General features: G+C 39.9%; 2 protein-coding genes across 2 annotated transcripts; both read left to right on the top strand.

Moving 5' to 3' along the window:
• Positions 1-61: 61 nt before the first annotated feature.
• LOC134813629 (uncharacterized) lies at positions 62-21,764 on the top strand. The gene is made up of 12 exons (XM_063821507.1): positions 62-245; positions 480-598; positions 3,006-3,163; positions 3,274-3,386; positions 3,598-3,789; positions 3,919-4,095; positions 4,384-4,579; positions 4,751-4,871; positions 5,788-5,917; positions 6,115-6,269; positions 20,690-20,807; positions 21,243-21,764. The coding sequence occupies exons 1-12, from the start codon at positions 96-98 to the stop codon at positions 21,609-21,611; spliced, it is 1,998 nt and encodes a 665-aa protein (XP_063677577.1). The 5' UTR covers positions 62-95; the 3' UTR covers positions 21,612-21,764.
• On the top strand, positions 15,573-18,542 carry LOC134813627 (L-tyrosine decarboxylase-like). The gene has a single exon (XM_063821506.1). The coding sequence runs from the start codon at positions 15,575-15,577 to the stop codon at positions 18,428-18,430; it is 2,856 nt and encodes a 951-aa protein (XP_063677576.1). The 5' UTR covers positions 15,573-15,574; the 3' UTR covers positions 18,431-18,542.
• Positions 21,765-21,901: the final 137 nt, after the last annotated feature.

The following is a 21,901-nucleotide window of genomic DNA, read 5'->3' as shown; positions in this document are numbered from 1 at the left end:
TTCAAAATTTCAACTGATATTAGTGCAGTACATTGGGGTTAAGTTGATGTGTTTTCACTGATTCAAAATATTATAACTGATAATTACTCGTAGTAATGGCGCCATACAACGAGGACATGGAAACGTTTTCAAGCGCCGCTGTTATGGAGACAGATGTTGTGCCAGTAATATCGGGTAGTGGAGACAGGGACAACACTGGTGAACTCCCTAAATCAATCCTCGACTATTACATTAACATCGAGAAGGTTCCTTATACTGCCGCCAATTATTTCTAATTATTACAATTCTAATATCAGAACTGGTTGATGGGATGGTTAAATTAATCATTCGTGTGCTATATATCATCTAAAAGGCTCTGAAAATACTTATATTAGTACGCAGATTAAAAAAGTTCGATAATTTGTATCGAGATGAAAATACCTCCCTACTTCTAAACAATAAATAATTTCAACTTAAAATTGACTTCAACCGTTTTTCAGGTTCTTGAGCGAGAAGAGTTTGATAACGACATGGAACGAGGGCTGCTGGAGGAGAAGTTGCTAGAGCAGATTCAGAGCGATGGGATAACTAAAATACTGTACCACTGGGACTGTAGCAGGTAGAATTCCTAATTTTAATTGTTTACCTTGACCCTTATTGTTATTTGGCTTTAAATGGGGGGGGGGGGGGGGGGGGGGGGGGGGGGGGGGGGGGGGGGGGGGGGGGTGTCACGTCCGTCTATGTCCGCTTGTCTCATAGAATCCAAAAAGGACAGGACATAGGCGGACATAGGCGGACATAGGCGGACATAGGCGGACATAGACGGACATAGGCGGACATAGACGGACATAGACGGACATAGCGGACATATACGGACATTAGCGGACATTAATGGACACCTAAATTGCTAAATAAAATGTTCAATTTTTGCTGTTATAGGGGATCATGTTTTTTGTCCGTTCGGTACCCTATATTTTCAAAACGGACAAAAAATAGAGCGGACAAAGACGGACAAAAATGGACAAAAACGGACAAAAATGGAAATAACCATTTAGATGCTTCCTCCTCCTACTCTTCCTCCTCCTCCTCCTGGGTCTTCCTGATCTTCCTCAGTCCTCTTCCTCCTCCCCTCCTCAGTCCTCCTCCTACTCCTCCTCCTCGTCCTCAGTCCTCCTCATCAGTCCTCAACAGTCCTCCTCCTCCCCAGTCCTCCTCCTCCTCCTGGTCCTCCTCCTGGGTCCTCCTCCTGGGTCCTCTTCCTCCTCTTCATCCTCCTCCTCTTCCTCCTCAGTCCTCAGTCCTCCTCAGTCCTCCTCCTCAGTCCTCCCCCAGTCCCCCTCCTCCTCCTATTCAGTTCTCCTCCTCCTCCTCCTCCTCAGTCATCCTCCTCAGTCCTCCTCCTCCTCCTCCTCCTCCTGTGTCCTCCTCCTCTTCTTCTTCCTCTTCCTCCTCGGTCCTCAGTCCTCCTCCTCAGTCCTCCTTCTCATCCTTCTCATCAGTCCTCCTCCTCCTCAGTCCTCTCCCAGTCCCCCTCCTTCTCCTCCTCCTATTCAGTCCTCCTCCTGAGTCCTCCTCCTCCTCTTCCTCCTGAGTCCTCCTCCTGAGTCCTCCTCCTCCTCCCTCTCAGTCATCCTCCTCAGCCATCCTCCTCAGCCATCCTCCTCAGTACTCCTCAGTCCTCCTCCTTCTCAGTCATCGTCAGTCCTCCTCCTCAGTCCTCCTCCTCCTCCTGGGTCCTCCTCCTCCTCCTCCTCCTGGGTCCTCCTCCTGGGTCTTCCTGATCCTCCCCAGTCCTCTTCCTCCTCCCCTCCTCAGTCCTCCTCCTACTCCTCCTCCGTCCTCAACAGTCCTCCTCCTCCCCAGTCCTCCTCCTCCTCCTGGGTCCTCCTCCTGGGTCCTCCTTCTCCTCCTCCTCCTCCTCAGTCCTCTTCCTCCTCTTCCTCCTCCTCTTCCCTCTCAGTCATCCTCCTCAGCCATCCTCCTCACCCATCCTCCTCAGTCCTCCTCCTTCTCAGTCCTCCTCCTGAGTCCTCCTCCTCCTGAGTCATCCTCCTCAGTTCTCCTCCTCCTCCTCCTAGGTCCTCCTTCTGGGTCCTCCTCCTCCTCCTCCTCCTGGGTCTTCCTGATCCTCCTCCTCCCTCTCAGTCATCCTCCTCAGTCATCCTCCTCAGTCATCCTCCTCAGCCATTCTCCTCAGTCATCCTCCTCAGCCATCCTCCTCAGTACTCTTCAGTACTCTTCAGTCCTCCTCCTTCTCAGTCCTCCTCAGTCCTCCTCCTGATTCCTCCTCCTCCTGAGTCATCCTCCTCAGTCCTCCTCCTCCTCCTCCTGGGTCATCCTCCTGGGTCCTCCTCCTGGGTCTTCCTGATCCTACCCAGTCCTCTTCCTCCTCCCCACCTCAGTCCTCCTCCTACTCCTACTCCTCGTCCTCAGTCCTCCTCATCAGTCCTCAACAGTCCTCCTCCTCCCCAGTCCTCCTCCTCCTCCTCCTCCTCCTGGGGCCTTTTCCTGGGTCCCTATATAATTTGATATAATAAGTTAAAGCTATTAATAGCTTTAGTGTGATTACTAAGTCGTTTGTTTTGTACAAAATTATAATACATAGAAGTTGCGAAAAATTCTCAAAATGTTTGTCCGCTAATGTCCACCAATGTCCGCTAATGTCCACCAATGTCCGTCCGAGTCCGCCAATGTCCGTCCGGGTCCGCAAATGTCCGTCCGAGTCCGCCAATGTCCGTCCGAGTCCGCCAATGTCCGTCCGTGTCCGCCAATGTCCCAAAAAACACGTCCGTTGTCTCATAGAATCCAAAAAGGACAGGACATAGGCGGACATAGACGGACGTGACACCCCCCCCCCCCCCAATATGGTCTATCTGGCTTGTACCAAAATCTAGAATTTAGCCGGCCAAAGTGGGAAGGGTTTAATTTTTTCCGGATACGTATTTCCCGGATTGGTGATCTGGAACTGCTGTGATATAGGGAGATTTGTTTGTTATTGCAACAAATGACATGTATACATTTTGTAGAGTTGTAGAAAGACTGCTGGTAAACTGCTCGAGCGGCACTCTCCTCGAGGTCGGAGCTCTTCTTCTCCCTCATATTGTGGAAATAGCGTGTCATAACTTTGCTTCGCACGTTCTAGAGCTGTTCATCATGAAGCTCGTCAGGGAAATTTATACTAAAGGTTAGAACTAAGAACCAGTTCAACTGTCATTTGTTATTTTGTATAATGAAGGGCAATCCATTTATTTTAATTTAATATTTGTTCAATGTACAGCAATATACTTTTTTCAGAGACGCATGAAGTGGTTGAACTCGCAGAGAATCTGTTCAGAAAGTTGTGTCTGGATGTTGCCAACCTTATCTCCAGTGTCCACGGCTCTTATCTTCTAAGAATAGCTCTGCAGGTTAGATTATCTTTTCTTTTAAAATAGCTGAGTCCATTATTTATTAACAAAATACCATATTTTATCCGTTTAATAATCTCGCAGCCAGCCTTGTAAGAAAATCATTTTGAGCACGGTTTACCAAAGCTACAGTTGAATAAACTCCAAAACATTGCATGTCTACCCGGTACGGTCTAAACATGACAGTCTAAAAACCCCTATCTTCACGTAGGTGTTAGTAGGAGTACGAGTAGAGGAGGACAAGAGGAAGAGAAAACGGTGGGATATTGGTAAAAACAGTTTCTACGAGACATCCAACACTCATCCGTCACTGAAGAAGATCTTACACAAGTTTACGAAGCGACTCGTTAAAATTGATGTAGGGGACTTGATGTGGAGTGAAAAAGGCGCTCCCCTGCTGTCGGTAAACATCCCTTGATAAATAGCTACATACAGTGGCCAAACGGTCATGTTTTGTTTGGGGATCTCGTGATCTATAATTCTTGCTCAGATATAATACGCACTATTTTAACAGCTGAACACATCATCTCAGGTGCTCCTGATACTGTTACATCGGACGAACAATAAGTCTCTACCAAACCTCAAATCTGTTATCTCCTCCTCATTTGATAAGAAAGTAACGGACTACCAGGGGTTCGAGCAGTTTGGGTCCTTGCCTGCTGTTTTACTGGATAGCAAGGCTAGCTATGTAGTCCAATCTTTTATCAAGGTAATGTTCTTGTGAACAGGTTTCTAATGCTTGTATGATTGTTTATTTGGATAATTATGCTTCGTTTAATAACTTTCGGCAGTGTGTTAATTCAAGAACTTGGTTTAAATTTGCCTTCATCAGGGCGTTCTGACCAAACATGGACTTTACAACAACCTGTCACTATTTCCCCGACACCACAAAGTTCCGCCGACAGCAAAATAGTGACTTTCACAGGGGGTTCATTAATAAAAGATGTAAAATCGTATGTAACAAACCACAACCTCCAGTAATAACTTGACATCCCAGATCTGCAGTAAAGAGGAACTGGAGAATCTGTACAATCAGCAGTACAAGGATATAGTAGTTCCCTTATCCCTCCATTCTACAGCTAACTACACTATACAGACACTGCTTGAACATGTACCCTCTCGCGCCCTGGCTCAGGATATGTGCTCTAAGATTGTGCCTATTTTTGAGGATTTGCTTGCGGAGTCCATCACAGGTTCTTTTTTGATCTTTTGTCTACATTTGACTTTAAAGAAATGATATCAGAATTTTCGAAAGTAGATACTAAAATTAAAGGTTCTCCTAGTTTTACTTTTTCATGGCATTCAGGCTGCATTTCAACAATTATTAACATTTAAATTTCAAGAGCTAAACCTAACATTTCCAGGAGTCGTCATCAGCGTTACCAAGTGTTGTCACCACCACGGTCTTACCTCCAACTTTGACATCATTAAAGTTCTACAGGAGGCATTCCACATTCCTGACGATCAGCTTCATCTTTTTTTCAGGTTTATATAATCCTATCATCTGTGGAGGAGGAATTAAGGAATGTCATTTATTTGAAATATTTTGGGTGTCCGTAATTTTGCTATAATTGACTTCGAAATTTTCCAAAAGTCCTCGCCTTTTTTTCCTTCAGTGGATGACGAAAATGAAGACTATATTTTACACTGTTCGCTGAATTTTGGTCGCTATTTCAACCATTGGTGGATGTCGAGAACGAAGAAAATGACATAAACGGCGAAACACCTCTTTTACCTTTTATTTCGGAAATCCTAGAAACTGGATGGCTACAATGGCGATGATCCCCTCTTTTGTGTTATTTTATGACCATTTTAGATAATCACAACGATCAGAATCCCCATTGCATTACCGACCAACTCCATTACGTAATGCTATTCGGTGCAATCGCTCGGCTATCATACTTAATCAACCAGTCCCGTTACATTACCTCAGTAGAGCTACCTCTTGATTTAAACTATAAATATTGCGATGCATCAAGAGTTATTAAAATGTCAACATTTTCTGACACTAACAGCGTTTTCTAGCTCAGATCACATCATGCTTTCTGCATTCTCAATAATTCATCCATTTAAACCTGATTGCTGTCAAACGGGGGGGGGGGGGGGGGGGGGGGGGGGGAGTACCAACGGACATTAATGTGCATTAATGGGCATTAATGGCAATGGCAGTCTGAGCAAAATTTTAAAATACTGCCATTAATGTCCGTCGGTACCCCCCCCCCCCCCCCCCCCCCCCCCCCCCCCGTCAAACGTTTCTTCCGCTCTCGGCTCACGCCGAAATCACATCAATTGGAGCTTGATATTACGACAACTGAAATTCTCACAAATTGAGCTTGAGTTAATAGTTATGGTTGTGACACCCGACTTTTATAAATCGAGAATTAACCTTTGATCTCCTCAGATGCATCATGTCGTTGACCACCCACGATGTTTTGTTGGGTAAACTGGAGTCGTATAAGAAACCCACTCTAAGTGGAAAGCCGAGAAGGGACAGGTTTGAGGCAACCCTGGCGGGGTCCCTCTTATTGCAGGTAAATTAAACAATCTCGCCATCTCAATCTTATACAGCTTATCAACAGTGGAGGCAAATAAAAGGGTGAACAGCAAACGTTCACTTACATTTTCTTTTCAAAACAAATGTATTAAAAATTAATAGAAGTTGGGTCATCTCAAAAGTTAAGCACAATCACCTGACCATACCAGTTTTACAAACATGATACCCACTCAGGGTCTGTTCCAACTGGGACTGGTAGGATCGCTAGAGGAAGGGTTATGTGGTCTGAGTGAGGATCACATCGTGTATCTCTCTACTGACCCTCAGTCCTCCCATGCCATACAGGCATTCCTCTCCTCACTCACCATTCCCGCTACTCAGAAGCACAGGTAATTGCACGTTTTTACTTTATTTGGTTACTCTATTTGGTTGTTGTCAGCCCTTTCATTTTTTGGGGGCTTAAATTGTTCAGATTTAAGAGGTACCGATTGGCTTTATGTGTCAGAGCCAGTAAGAGGATCAGAAAGATATTTCCCATTATGTTTTGCGCCCAGCTATAAATTCCTGGTTACGTGGTGAGAGTTCAGTTAGTGTCTCCCAGTTCGACAGAGTTTAACGTTTAAAGGGTTTGTTGAACTGGGGTACGTGTACCCAATAACTCGAATCGGCAGAAATTAATCTAACATTCAGACATGATTTGGAGAGAAATTAGGATAACTGGAGGAAAAAATTGATGAATTTGTTTGTTTGTTTGTTTGTTTTTAGAACCCGTCCCCAATCTCGTATCGGAAAATGACTAAACTCAGGTCTGAGTGTGAATACGGGTGGTACCTGCAAGAGTGTTCATTAAGCATTTAGAGTTCTGTAAAACTGCAGTTACAATTGTGCCAGAGTATTTTTAGTATATACGATTGGTATCAGATCTATATCCCTACATGCTTCCAAAATTTGTAAAGCCGTAGTACATACATAATTACACATCACATTACACCGGGGCCTACTACACACAGTACACAGTGCAATCTCATCCAGTCGATCTAGCTGCGCCGCGTATGTTTATATAAGCGCACGGCGCAGACTGAAGGAAACCACACTCTGCAAGCTCGATCCAGTGCAATGCAACATGTACGTACTACGACTTTATCTCCAACTTTCTGCACTATGTACTGGAATGTTTTGAAGAAAGAAGGAAAAAAAAATAATAATAAAGAAAAAAAGAAAGTGATATATAAATAAATTCATCGATTTAATGTTAGGACGGTAACTTTAATTCCCTGGTTTCTTAAGTCAGCTTAAAAAAAAAGAAAAAAAGTATGTAACGTCGATACCAAACCGATTATTGAGCGATGATAACTGAGTAGTTGTTTCCTGGGTTGCGGGGTCATTCAGATATTTCAGTCTTCGAATGTGGTTATTGTTCAGTTCTGTCCATATTTCCTCGTGTCGGATTAGATCACAAAAACGGTCGAGACACATCTTATGACTTATACTCATAATTTGATAAATTATAATTCTAATAATAATGTTAACTCCATAACTCGATAAGAGAAACTTGTCTTGAGAGAAAGGTGTAACCAGCGTTTCAATAAATCTCTTCGTAGCACATACTGTCACATTGCATTTTAATTGAAATTCTATGAAATTAAACAAGGTTTTTTAATTCTGCTTATAATACATTGAGAAATGGAAATATAAATAACCCAATGCCGATGTCAGAGCGACCATTCGAAAGTAAGACAGATACCCAAAATAATATCCTATAAAAGATAACTATAAACTTTAGTCATTCAATTTGACTCTGTCAGAAGAGGACACACAAATATTTAGCTCCTTTGTTTAAACGTTCAAACCGTAAATTCTGTGGGAAAATACCACAAACACCCTCAAAAGCTGTGTTGTAATAATTGATCTAAATAGCTTTTTAAAAAATCTTCTATCCTGTTTAATGAAGTTTTAAATGTTCTGTGTTTATGTCATAAACTCGATTAATTTTTGATTTCACGACTGGGCCCTGGGGACAAGTAATGTTTGATCAAATGTTTTGTTTCCGTACCTCCTTGTCTATGGTTTTTATTTATTGAAGTTTGTGTAAAAGATATTTTTAGAATCCGTCAAAACAGAGTACCAAAAAATGTGATTATCGCAATCTCTATGACAACGGACTTTTTAGTATGCTTATAAAATATAGAGGCGAGCACTGGGTCTTTGTGAAATTTATACATTAAACACGTACTCCGTTGATATTCAAACAATTTCTTTGAGTGCTGTTCGTTAGACCCAAACCACCAAGGCCAGGTTCGTGGCTATTGTAAGTCTAAAGTCATTAATGATAAACGACATGAAGTTAACGACATGAAGTCTGAGCCTTTGGCCTTGAACCAGTTTAGGTGCACATCACAGGCTTTGTTAGTTTTTATTGAACTCTGTTATTCAGTGTTACGGCCACTAAAGTCTAAATTTAACAAATATCAAAGTGTTCCTTAAGTTTAGTGCTAATAACTCGTGTCTATTGTAGTTGCGAAGTCTGAATGAACCATTAACATCACACTTAGTTCAATATTGAACAGTTTATTTTGAGCCTCGTCAAATAATAATTTGCATAGTAACAGTAGGGGGGGGGGGGGGGGCCAATAGCATAAATGGCATAAAATGGACAATTACCCGAAGGTTTTTCCATTTTCTCTATAGAAAAAGTCTCCATTTTATGCCATGGTATGCCATTTTATGCCATTTACTAATATACAAATTTTAGAATAACCAATTTTTTCCCGATCCATGACTCTAAGTGCCGAAGGCACAAAAGAGTCAAGGACAAGGGTTAGCGATCGAGGTTTTTTTTTGTATATGGTAGCTTGCGACCGTGCGAGCGTGCGTGCGTGCGTACATGCCCTCGCCCCCAGTCTAGTTATCGCCCACGTGTCTGCCTGCGCAAAGTTATTTTGCGCGATCATCTGAATTAAACAATTGTTGGCGCGCGGTGCTGAAATGTTCAAGTACATTGTTAATTTCACCATGTATGCATCCCGCTAGGGACAAATTGATAGCATTGTATTATTATTTTGAGTTAATATTACTATTTTGCACAAATCCGTGTCAGGTTGCATAAACAATAAACATATGGTTACATAGAAATATACACGATTTTCAAATTCAATATAGAATTATATCAACTGGGCGGCGCTCGGCCTGTCACTCCGCCATATCTGCATGCTTATAAACCGCAAAGACTGGGGTCCCCAGGTGGTATGGAATATGATAAAATACTTCATCCCGGATCGGGAAATTGAGCGGCCATCCACAAAAGAAAAGCGGCCGCATTTCTTGTTAAACAATATTTTCGCTTCAAATAAAGAAAGAACGACATAGGTTGAATCTAATATTGATCTAGAATCTCAATATTATTTTGAACGCCAAAATGACATTTCTTGCCTTTAACAATTTTCCAGCTCGAACACAATGTATGAATTTTGAAATTTTTTTAAACAATTTTGTTTTTCAAATATCATAAATTTTGCACTAAACATTTTGTCTTGCCAAGCTTATAACAACCCTGTCAAAATATTTCCGAAATTTACAAGTTTTCATGTTTCTTATCCGAAGTCTATTTCGAAGTCCGAACCAATCCCTGTTTCTATCAAGAACTGTTTTTCAATCTCATAAAAGTGAAGTACTTTAAGGTGTTTACCGTATTTGGCGAGCCTGCAACAGCATATTATAGAATTTAACATCAAAATGTTCACACACAAAACTACACGTTTCAAAATGGTTAAATTATGAAATTCGTAAAAATTGGACGTAAAATCACGTCTACAAATGTTAATAATCGTAAAAATGAATTCATCGATGCAGTTGCAAATTTAGAAAATTCAATAAGTTCGATTAATTTAATAAAAATAAGGATTACATTGTAAATCACGATGTAAACCTTATTTTTATTAAATAATTACAATAAGAATTACAAAGTTACAAGACGGGTCTCCAGGCTTGATCTCTACGACACTACTTTATAGTTCATTCAGCAAATCTTCTATTTTTATAACCCCTTTTTAATTGTAACTTTACATCTGGATTCTGATACAGTCCCTCCAATAGAAAGTTATAGTTAAATATCCATCGTAAATTTACAGTCGTTAATTCGTCAATAAATAAATGAATAAATAATCACATCATGTATTGATAGAATTCAATGACCTTATTACATAGAGATCTAGATTGAAGATGATTGAAGCCCCTCTGAAAGTATGTATTGCTTAGCAAACATTGCTCACGCGCCTCTTTTAGTTGCTATGGTAAAGTTCGCAAAGTTATTTCAATTTGCGCATACGTGTGTAGTGTGTAGTGTGTATTTTGTAATGTAGTTTAAACCGGTCACATATGAAACGTATACTAAACTAAATAAATAAATTTAAAAGAGATTTCTTTTAGAATTTGGAACGATCCTTCAATTGTTGGAAATATTGTCGTTAAGAAACAATAAGTTCTCATAATTTGTTTGGAGTAGTACCTACGTCACGCTGTAAATTATAGTTTTAAAATTTCATAAACTAGGACTTAGAAACACAACTTATGATCATAAGTTAATACAATACAAAACATTAGATGTTGGTCGGAAAGTTCAGCTAACCCCATTACTTGCCAATCGGTTATATTTACGTCTTTTAACGTGTTCGTACTTATTTTTATAAGTAATAGTATCATACTCTTGCATTAGTATGTACTAGCAGGAACCCGTTATTTAGAATATATATTCGCATGTATCCACACTATATTTACATTACACGTTCAACGTGATATCATTATCAGTGCAGTGTGTACAATAAGAGACGCGAAATCTCGAGGTTCTGGGATCATTCCCCAGTTGTCCCTAGTTTTTCAGAGTTAATCATCACATATAGACAGCATGAGAGTAGGCCTGGCCATCTCGAAGTGATAATAATAATTAAATGTTTCGCAGATTGGCAATTGATTGGTGTAGTTGGTGTTGTACACACTGCACTGATAATGATATCACGTTGAACGTGTAATGTAAATATAGTGTGGATACATGCGAATATATATTCTAAATAACTGATAAATGATATTCCACACAAAGCATGAAATTGTGCTGTATATGAGTGGTGATTTCGCTCTGGTAATCAGGGTCAGTAGCTCAATTGGTAGAGCAAGAGACGCGAAATCTCGAGGTTCTGGGATCATTCCCCAGTTGTCCCTAGTTTTTCAGAGTTAATCATCACATATAGACAGCATGAGAGTAGGCCTGGCCATCTCGAAGTGATAATAGCAGGAACCCGTCTAACCCTAAAGTGGTATCATGACTCGAGAGACTAAAATTATTATTACCTATTTAATTCGCGTTTTTGACAACACTTGGGGGTCCAAATTTTGGGCATTAAAATTCTTATTCCTTGGGCAATTTTTTATTTTTTCATGCTGATTTGAAGGCCATTTAAGCATTTGACCCAGCCAAAAAAGTTTCAGTTTTATATAATATTTTACGGTTTTTGCGTAAAGTCGCGTTAAAGTTGATGCCGTGGTGTCAGTAAAATGGCACGGATCCATCCATCCATATATATCGTCTCGCTTTATATATAGTAGTAAATCTTTCAAAGTACGAAATATCTCTTTAAAAGAGCATCCTAGGCACCTTATAGATATCAAAACGCATAAAAAAGAAAACAAAAACATCAACCATCTTCTAACTTCTTCCACTCCTCCCTATCTAAAGCTAAAAATCTAAGGTCTTCGAAATCAGTCAAATTCTTAAGTCTAATATCAAGATTTCTACTAGTCAAGTCTTTTCTAATAACATCTAATAAGTTTAAACATGGTCTACCCCGTCTCCCTTCCATAAAAATATCAGAATTTATAGCAAATAACATAGAGGTGTATGCTGGTGAGTCTTCCTGTCCTCTTAAGATATGTCCTAACATTCTCCATCGAAACTTAGAGACTCTCACAGACAAGGGAGTGACATAACAACGAGCATAGAGTGCCTCATTAGAAATAACCCCAGTAGGCCATCTGATGTTGAGGATTCTTCGGAGGTGTTTGCGATGAGCAATATCAAGTTCATTCAACGAAGCTAGTGGTGCAGCCCAGGAGTTGCAGTTGTAGAGTAGAATAGAGACTACTTGTGCCTCGTAGATTTTGATCTTCCTTTGGACTGAAATCTTGCTCTTCATCCAAACTTTCTGAAATTTACTAAAGGCAACATTACCAAGGAATATTCGATTCTTGATATCCTTAACAGTGCACATCAACGATCCTAAAGTTTTGTTAGAGCGCCACTCTTCATCACCTCTATACACTTTTCCAACAATCACCTTGCGTTTAACAGTGGGTTTAGGATCTGCTAAATAAAAATGGACAAATTCAGTCTTGGAAGAATTGATATGAAGGTCCCACTGCTGGAATATATCTTTAGCGATAGGAAGCATTTCTTTGAGTGGAGCAAGTTCAGTGTTATTAAAGTCAATATCATCAGAGTATCCTGTTTCGAGTGGCATGAATTCTTCTGAGATAGGAGGATTAGGGATTGGATGATTCACTGGGTAAGGTGTTGATGATACTTGGGAGAGTACAGATCTGAGGTGAATAAGTGCAGCGGCTTCAACAACAGTAAATAGATTACCTGATAGTGCATCTCCTTGAAATGCTCCAGTTGTGCTTTGGAACTCAATTGATACAGTATTATTGACTTTTACTTTCAACACTGTGTTTGATAGTAGGAGCCGTACCATCCTAATTTCATCACTAGTACAGCCAGCATCTTCAAGAACATTGAGTACTGTTTCTCTGCTGATGGTGTCAAAGGCACTTGACATGTCTATACTCATTCTGTGGTAGCTCCAATGCTTTCTAAGTACCACTGAGGTTAGCATACGTTGAGACCAAATTATATCGCCACAACTTCTACCTCTCTTGTAAGCACTTTGTGTAGGACCGGTGTACTGATCTAGCTTGCCTTGGATACGTTTTAGGGTAATCATTGACAGTAATTTTCTGGAGCAGTTTGAGAGGGTGAGAGGTCTGATGTTTGCTGCTGGACCAAGTGGTTTCTTAGGCTTTTGGAGTGGAGTAATGTTGCCTTTTCCAATAGATGTTATGGTGGTGTTTGTTTCAAATGCGGTATTTATACAGTCTGCATATTTCTGAAATACACTTCTGTTTGCATACTTAATCAATTCACTTGGGATATCATCAGGCCCAGTGGCTCTACCATTCTTCAAAGCTTTAGCAGCTATCTCAACTTCAATAGCAGTAATAGGGTCAGCGAGAGGACTAGGTTGATCAAAGAAAGTGTCAATAGGCTCAACTGTATGTTTTGCAGTGAACTTCTCTTCAAAGTGGTTCTTTAGTGTAGCAGCTTTATATATAGTAAGATTATATTAACGATATATTTTCAAGCACACAGTTTGGTGATTCCAGTCCTTACCTATTATCCAAATACATTTCAGTCAGTTAATTTACTTGCCACTCCAATGCTAAATGCAATAATCTAGTGTGTATTATTCGCATACCAATATCTTATTGGAGAGTTCGGAGACTCGCCCTGCATTAGATTGAGTCGTGTCAGTTTACCAAATTTAGCAGATATAGCGGACTATGGTTCGCTTTTCGAAAATGATTGAAAACTAATTTCTCTACACCAAGAATGATCTCAACCAAGTTACATTTTCTCTTATTCAACAGGTTTTCTTAGCTAATCATTGAACTTACTTTCCAGTGCAATTGATTGCATTTATTTAGTGCGTATTCAGCGTATTCAGTAGTCACCCGTAGGCGCATGACAATATAATATTTAAAAGTTCTAACCCCACGCTAGATTAAGCTAAATTAAGTCTAACAATTTTGGCCGATAGCGGATACTCTATTTCAATACAAGAAGCTAACAAGCAAATTGCCAAAGTTTAGACGAAAGCTTCTCGCAAATTAGTCTTGTTTTGCGTGTCGTGATAATGTTATGTTAGTTATTCTTCCCGTGAGAATCTACTTTAAAACAAGCCAATCCCAATTATATTAGAGAATTTGCATCAGCCTTAACCTTGTCCCTTGTTTTACTGAGATTGGTAAATTAAGATTATATAAGCAATAATGAGCTTAGGAAGTTTAAGAAGCTTAGGAAATAATTTGATAACACATTGTAATGTTGCTATTTTTGTGAGCATGCAGAATAAATTTAATTGAAGATAATTATCGTTATCGCCTGTAATTTCAAAAATCTTATCGCTTATCGCCGATAAGAAATGTTAGCCTGATACTGCAAACCCTAGCTCGTACTGGTTAAAGGTTTACCGTCAAAGCAGGATTTAATTCAAACAGTTTCGGAGAGTATAAATAGAACCGGATTCCTTGTATACTCGATAAAATTCCAAGAAACCAACTCAATGTCTATTGCTCCATCTGATTACCTGGCACTCGCATTTCGAGTTAGTAGTCACACGGTGTCGGTCTATCTAATGTCGTAGCACTCACACGGTATCGCTGTTATATCGTAGCACTCACACGGTATCGCTGTTATATCGTAGCACTCACACGGTATTGCTCTGATATCGTAGCACTCACACGGTATCGCTCTTATGTCGTAGCACTCACACGGTATCGCTCTTATATCGTAGCACTCACACGGTATCGCTCTTACATCGTAGCACTCACACGGTATCGCTCTGATATCGTAGCACTCACACGGTATCGCTCTGATATCGTAGCACTCACACGGTATCGCTCTGATATCGTAGCACTCACACGGTATCGCTCTGATATCACGGCATTCGAGGACCATAACTCAAGCTCCCTGATTTGTCCAATATCCATGTGTAACTAATTACTAATCTAGTCTAAGTCATGGCAAATTGAGGATTATATTGACCACAGTACGCGATTACCCATTGCCCACGTTCCAGCATACCGCATCCACCCTCCTGTATAAATTTCGGGAATTGTTTTCAGATCAAAAATGCCATTCTATTGTGAAAAATGGCTTAATGCAGCTTTATCTATGATGTATTATTATATTATGTAATTGTATTATTATACTATGTAATTCCTCAAGGCGAGCTGAATTTTTATGGATATTCAGTTTGTGCCAATGACGGCAAAAAACATTGTTGATATCACCTTTATTGTAGGATAATAGATCGGAAAATAAATAGAAGACTCGAAGTAAGCTAAGGATAGCTTCTCTCGCTTCGCTAACTTTATAATTAAACTAGATTTTTGTTGAGTACCTCATACCCTTACAGTATTATGTTATATAATATATCAATATATATTTAATATAATAGCTTCTAAATTTCAAAACTTTACGTCTATGTATGAGTATTAAATAGGCGTTAATTTTTGAAATTTATAAGCCTTAGAGCGGTTCTTTCCTTTTTTATTATCTTGATGAGTGACATTGTGGTCAGAAAAGCAAAGACTCTGTCTGCATAGTTGTTTGTGAGATTAGATTTATTTTGTTTCGTCGCTTTAACGTTCTGCCTCGTCAACATGTTAAAGTATATAATATATTATAGTATTGATATTTCAAAGCTTTCCTATTACAAATCCTATCGTATATATCAATATGGTTGAAACTTCCGCTGTTGGACTTAATGTTTTTTTAATTTGTCCAATTAGAGGTTTATGCTCGAAGTTCATTTAAACCTGCTAATTGATTAACTAACTAAACTGAACCTATTTTATCCAGTGTATTATGCCCCGAGGAAACGCCCCAATAGGAGATGATTACGATGACCCTTGGAAGGCTCTAGGTGGTTGGTTTCTTGGTCCACGAGCCGAAAACGGAGAGGTGTTCATGAGCATTTTCAAGGACATCTTTGATGAGCATGTTCGGCTAAGAAAGAGCTTCTTTCCAGCGGACCCTGAGTACCTGACCGAGGAGGTGATGTTGTCGAAACCTTATCTCAGCGAGGTGGAGGACATGAGAGACTGTCTGATGAAGATGCAGGAAGACATGGCTGGCAATACCCCCTTCTTCTCACCTCGATACCAAGCCCACATGCTGTGGGACTCCACCATGCCATCTCTGCTGGGTTACATGACTGCCATGCTCTTCAACCAAAACAACGTGGATTCAGCCGCTAGTCCTGTAACAACACAGTATGAACAAGAAGTCGGACAACAGCTTTGTGACATGTTAGGATACAACATCGACCCTAGGAGTAGACAACCTCTCTCTTGGGGTCATGTTACTTGCGGGGGCTCTGTGGCCAACATCGAAGCTCTTTGGGCGTCCCGGAACCTTAAATTTATACCTCTTTCTATCAAAGCAGCTCTGTTGAATGATGATCCACTGATTGGACCACTTACCTTCCTGTCTGAAGACCAAGTCAGGATAGGTCTGAAAACTCAATTGCTGGTCGGTAACAGTGAGTCTGAACGCAGAAATTCTGTTGCCCTCGTAGAGTGCACCACTTGGCAGCTCCTCAATGTAGATGTGGACGAGATTCTTGACCTTGAACAAACAGTCTGTAGCCGGATGAGGAAACTAGGCAAGGTTGACAACATCAAATTGAATGGTCTCATTGAAAATGAGGGTGTAATGAACGAAGGATTATTTGATTTCATGAGGAAGCATGGCCTTGAGCATTCACCTGTCTACACATGCCCTGCCAATAATCACTACTCTTGGCCTAAAGCTGGTACACTTTTGGGTCTTGGATGCAAAGGTAATATTCCTATTAATCTGGATACAAATTTTAGGCAGAACTTAGCCCATTTGAAAGAGGTACTGGAAAAGTGTCTGAAAGAAAAGAAGCCAGTTATTGCTGTTGTGGCTGTGATAGGTTCCACCGAGGAGTCTGCAGTGGACCCAATTAAGGACATGTATGCGCTGAGAGAGGTTTTCAAGGAGAAGGGACTCAACTTCGCTCTGCTAGCCGATGGGGCTTGGGGAGGTTACTTCAAGACAATGCTTATAGGTGCCCCTGCTGAAGATGTAATGATGAACACGGCATCAGGCAGCTTTGTTCCGTATTGCAAGCTTAGTCCCTACGTTGAAGAGCAATACAGGAATATTCAGCTGGCGGACACAATCACTATTGATCCTCACAAGTCTGGTTTTTGTCCTTATCCCGGTGGAGCACTCTGCTATCGTAATAATAAGATGCGGTATCCTATTGCCTTTAGTCACCCAGTTGTACTGAATGGTGAGGGCGATCCTAATCTGGGTGTCTACGGAATTGAGGGGTCAAAGCCGGGAGCTGCTCCAGCAGGGATATTGATGTCGCACAAAGTCATTGGATTGAGCAATTTTGGATATGGTCGGATATTGGGGCAGTGCACCACAATTTCCAAAATCTTCTATGCCTTGTGGTTGACAGTGGCGAAGGATGATGACCCATTCGTATGTGTCCCGCTGCAGAATGTCCCCGAAGGTTATAACATTACCAGTGCAAGGAAACTGATCAAGGAAACAATAGCTTACAAGCAACTGAGCGAGATCTTCCAGAACCAAGAAGCCAAGAACTTTCTGACTACATGCGGTCCTGATACCTTGATCAACACGTTTGTAGTGAACTTCAAGGGTAACACCGATATCAGGAAATGCAACAAGCTTCAGGACGCTCTATCTGACGCAATGAACGTATTTGTAGGGTCCAATGCTGGCCGAGTTCCTCTCATGTTGATGGAGTCTGGACTTAAAGCAAAGGCGCACGGTGAGGGCCTTTCGGTCTTTAAAGAAAAACTCGGTTTGGATCAAGGTGACGAGGACTTGAATGTGATGGTGAATACATGCATGAACCCCTGGCAATCAAATGAATCAGCCTTTGAAATAAGCGATTCTTTCCGAATGGTTGTACTGAACGCTATTGGACGCATTGAAGACGACTTTGCAATCCACAAGTTTGTTCTCTGTGATCAATTATTAAAAAACGAGATTTTCATTGAATACATGACTTGTAATGGCATTCCTGAACACCATTACCAAGCTACAGTGAAAGTGAGGATGTCCAATTCCTACAAAGAAATGGTGAAAAAGTATCGATCAATTTGCAGACAAGACGGTTTACCTGTGGTATTCGAAACGCTTGCGGAGAAGAAGACGGGCACCACCCGCCTCAATCTTCACGAGTTGCTGCATCGCAAGGATTCCGAGTTTCGCATGAAATTCTCTCATGATGCCGCCGGTAACACTGTTATCTTCAAAGTGGTTGACATTCCCCGGTATCAACGTTTAGACCTGTCTTCTTCTGGGACCTACCCGGAGAAGCAGAAGTTCTTCATCTACGGAGATTCAACTAGAACCATCATGTCTCACGTAATGTCAAAGCTTCCTGATTTCCAGTACACGGCCATACTCTCAAAACGTCCTGACTACTTGACTCAAAGGATGTTGGAGCTTGGAGTCGTGGCTGAGATGGATGCAGATGATGGTAGCATACTGCTCGAGCTAGAGGAAGGAAAGATGAAGCCTACTCAGGAGGGAAGATGCTACAGTGTGAGTTTTAGAGGAGAGCTGAACGCAACAATATGCACCAAGATAGACATTCAAGAGTCAGTTTATTTCAACAAGATCGAAAACATGAGTGTTAAAGTTGGTTCCTGATAGACTATTAACTGCGGACTGCCATTATCCTTTTCGCATGGCTGGCAAAATTGAGACACTTGTGCTGCCACATGGACAATTATGATTTATGTATTATGAAGTTAAAAGCGAATATATCGCTTCTTGAGAAGACAAACTGTAATAAGACAAAGTTTAAGTTTGAGAGTGACCTTTACTGTATAAACTTGATAGAAATTTGATAGATATCTGTTTTTTAACCTTTTAGGTTTGTTGACGTTTTAATCTACCGCCTGCAAAGAGCTATGGCCCTGAGTATGGCACCAGGTAACATACCTCACCATTTCTATCTTGATCGTAATCATCTGCAACGTGCATAGTATAAACTCATTGGTGCAGAGGAATAAAATATCATGATTTAACAACTACCTTACAAGACATTTTTGTGGCGGACCAATGTGCGACGACCGAAATTTTGGCGGTCCGAAAATATGGCGAAATTGAACAAAAACCGTCACATTTCGGACGTCACAGAAAATAAGGGTATTTTTCATCATTTTGTTTTCTGACACAAAGGAAATTCAAAATTTTCTAAAAATCGGTAAAATCATGTTGAAACAAAATGAAACTTATAAATCGATTTCTTCATCTTCCTCTAAGGGGTCCGGCTCGAATCTTTCAGTTTCACTTATTGAGTTTGGTATTAAATTGTTTATCTTGACTTAGTCTATAAGACGTTTATGTTAGCACATAAATGTAATTTATTGTTAATTTAAAACGTATAACTTGACATTAAATTCATCATGGAATATTGTGTTTATTTGTCCCACCATCATATTACTAACTTTTCAAGAACAAAATGAATCGATGAAGCCACAATTATTGGAATAAGCTAAAAATAATGCGACGGATTCTATTACGACGACCGAAATTTTGGCTGTCCGAAAATATGGCGAAATTTCGGGAAAACCGTCGCATTTCGTACGTTATAAAAATGTCTTGTAAGGTATTAGGAAGATTTTTGTATGAGGTTATGTAAATCACCTTACAAATTTGTAGCTTGTATCTATTTTGTAGCTTTTAATTTAAATTCTCCGAATAATTACTTTTGATTAAAGTCAAATCAAAAAGCAAAAGGAAGAGTATCTCCTGTAATTATCAAATAAAGTTTAACAACTCAAATCCGGGTTTTTGAATGTTAAAAACCTAAGCTAAATTTCTATGACTGTCTTAATTTTCTAAGGGTAATCTTCGCCAGTTGGAATCCTATGTTTTGAATCATTTCTCTGACGTGCTCATTTAAATTATCTTCGTCTGTTTAGACCACAGAAATGTCAACTACTATCAGAATTTCCGCTGAAAAGGGGATGTAGTGACTTATTTCGTCACGCTTGAGTAAATGAAATAGCGATTGTGATTCGTGACTACTATGATCATAATCTCCTAATACAGTCGTAACTCGTAACAGTCGGACGAGACAAAAAACTAGACTGCAATCAGTGACTGGGAAAGTATCAAATTAATGATAAAATCCTAGGGGCAGAGATTTGACGATTAAGATCGCCAGGTAAATCGCCAGGTAAACTCGCCTGTAATTATTGTATCGACTTTAATCTTTTAATATAAATTAATAGCCTGCGTTAACTGTTGGAGTGTAAGACCCTAGCTGTAGTACGTGACCCGTCACACAATCGATCACGTAACGCGTCACGTCACGTCTAGCTGGGACCAATACTCCACCACAGGACTGCCGACTGTGGTTCTTGGTTTTTTGGTCCTTATATCATCAAAAAATAAAGAATATTCTGATCTCTTTCTATACTAGTTCCTTCACTAATACTGACAGAGTTGAGAAATGATAGACCTATTGCTTTGTCCTCCGTGAAAAGTAACATTCATCGACAAAAATTCAGCTGAATTTCTTTGGCAGTTTTAACTTTTTAATTTTCTGAGGGTGGTCTACTCATTTCATTACTCTTTCTAAATTTAGAAACTTCAAACGTCAGCTTGTTAAAATTCTTGTCGTCTATTAAATTCCACATAAAGCGGACCTGTATTCTAACATTAACTCGTTCACGCATGAGTTAAATCAAATATCCATCATGACTGAATTACTGAAATGATACAGTCAGACCGAAAATAGAGGGGTGACAGCATCTATTCAGATTATATTCAGATTATATACAATAATTCAAGTGTACTCTAGTTCAGGAGCATTCAATTGTACAAATTGCAAAAAAAACGATAAAGAAGTTGATGAATATACATCGTTCATTCTCTTTCTAACTAATATGATTCCAGGTTCCTAAAAACAGCAGTATTCGTAGTTGACAGGTTGGTGACCACCCCGTCCGGCAGTAGAATAGTTGAGGCTATGTGGCACGCTGCTGACAGTCAGATAAAATCTTCCATCGCTCAGGTAACGTGTAAAATCCGGATTGGAGTATTGTTTATGAGTCGCATGGTTGTAATGTATTCTGTGTAAAATTATATTTATCCCGGTTACTGCGACAAGTAAAAATGCTCTTATTAGGGAAAAGGAGTTTACTCCAACCGTTTATCAACCAGCCTGCAACCACTGTTATCTAAATCTGCTGTGATCAGTTTATCATGACCGCTAAATTTGCTTAATAGTTAATATAATATAACTAGCCGCCTCTGTTATGTGTCTGCCAGTAAAATACTGGCGCATAAAATTGTTCATATTCATCAAAGCAGGTCGTCCAACAAATGTCAAATTATGCATCGACTGATTATTTCGCATGTGTCAATTGTCATTATAGACAATGGCATATTGCAGCGTTAGATAAAGTTAAGATATTCCTCCAAAAAGTAGCTTGACATTTTATTTCAGATTCTAATCTCAAAAGAGTCAGCTGTCAGAGACAACACATATGGTTCCATAGTGTGGAGGAATTGCAATTTGAAAGCTTTCAAACTAGGCGTCAGTTCGTGGGAAGAATCCGAGAGGAAGAAAAAGAAAAACATTGAATCATTTGAAAAAATAATCAGTGATAAAGTGACTGCGGATAAAGAAAATGGTACAGAAAATAATGAGTTATCTAATGATACTGATATGGTCGAAAGTGCTATATTAAATGATATTGTAAAGCCAGTAAAAACTAAGAAGACGAAAAAGAAAAGGACAGATAGTGAAAATGCTAATAATACCACGAAAAAAGTAAAAAAATCGAAGAAGATTAAAGAGAGTATCAATGATTGACGAGCCTTTATTTTTAAAGTTCCCTATTCGAAATATTCCTTTGGTACAGTGGTTGATTTTCAGTGTGAATGGTTTGACGCTTTTAATTTATTAAACTTGGTAATATACAGGATGTTTTATGAACGTTATTGATTGGACAGTTTTAACTTTTAATACCCTGCCGTATTTTCTCTCTTAAATCATCATGGATCATGATGCAAACAAAATGAACCTGAACTTTAATTGCAAGGCAAACTCTTTCAAAACAGTTTTTTTGTCTTCAATACAATGTTTCTGCAAATGGTTCCAGT

This window comes from Bolinopsis microptera, chromosome 3, assembly GCF_026151205.1.
Source record: "Bolinopsis microptera isolate Bmic1 chromosome 3, MBARI_Bmic_1.0, whole genome shotgun sequence".
Taxonomy (NCBI): Eukaryota; Metazoa; Ctenophora; class Tentaculata; order Lobata; family Bolinopsidae; genus Bolinopsis; species Bolinopsis microptera.
Note: the sequence above shows the minus strand (reverse complement) of the source record. Positions and strands in the feature narration are given on the sequence as shown.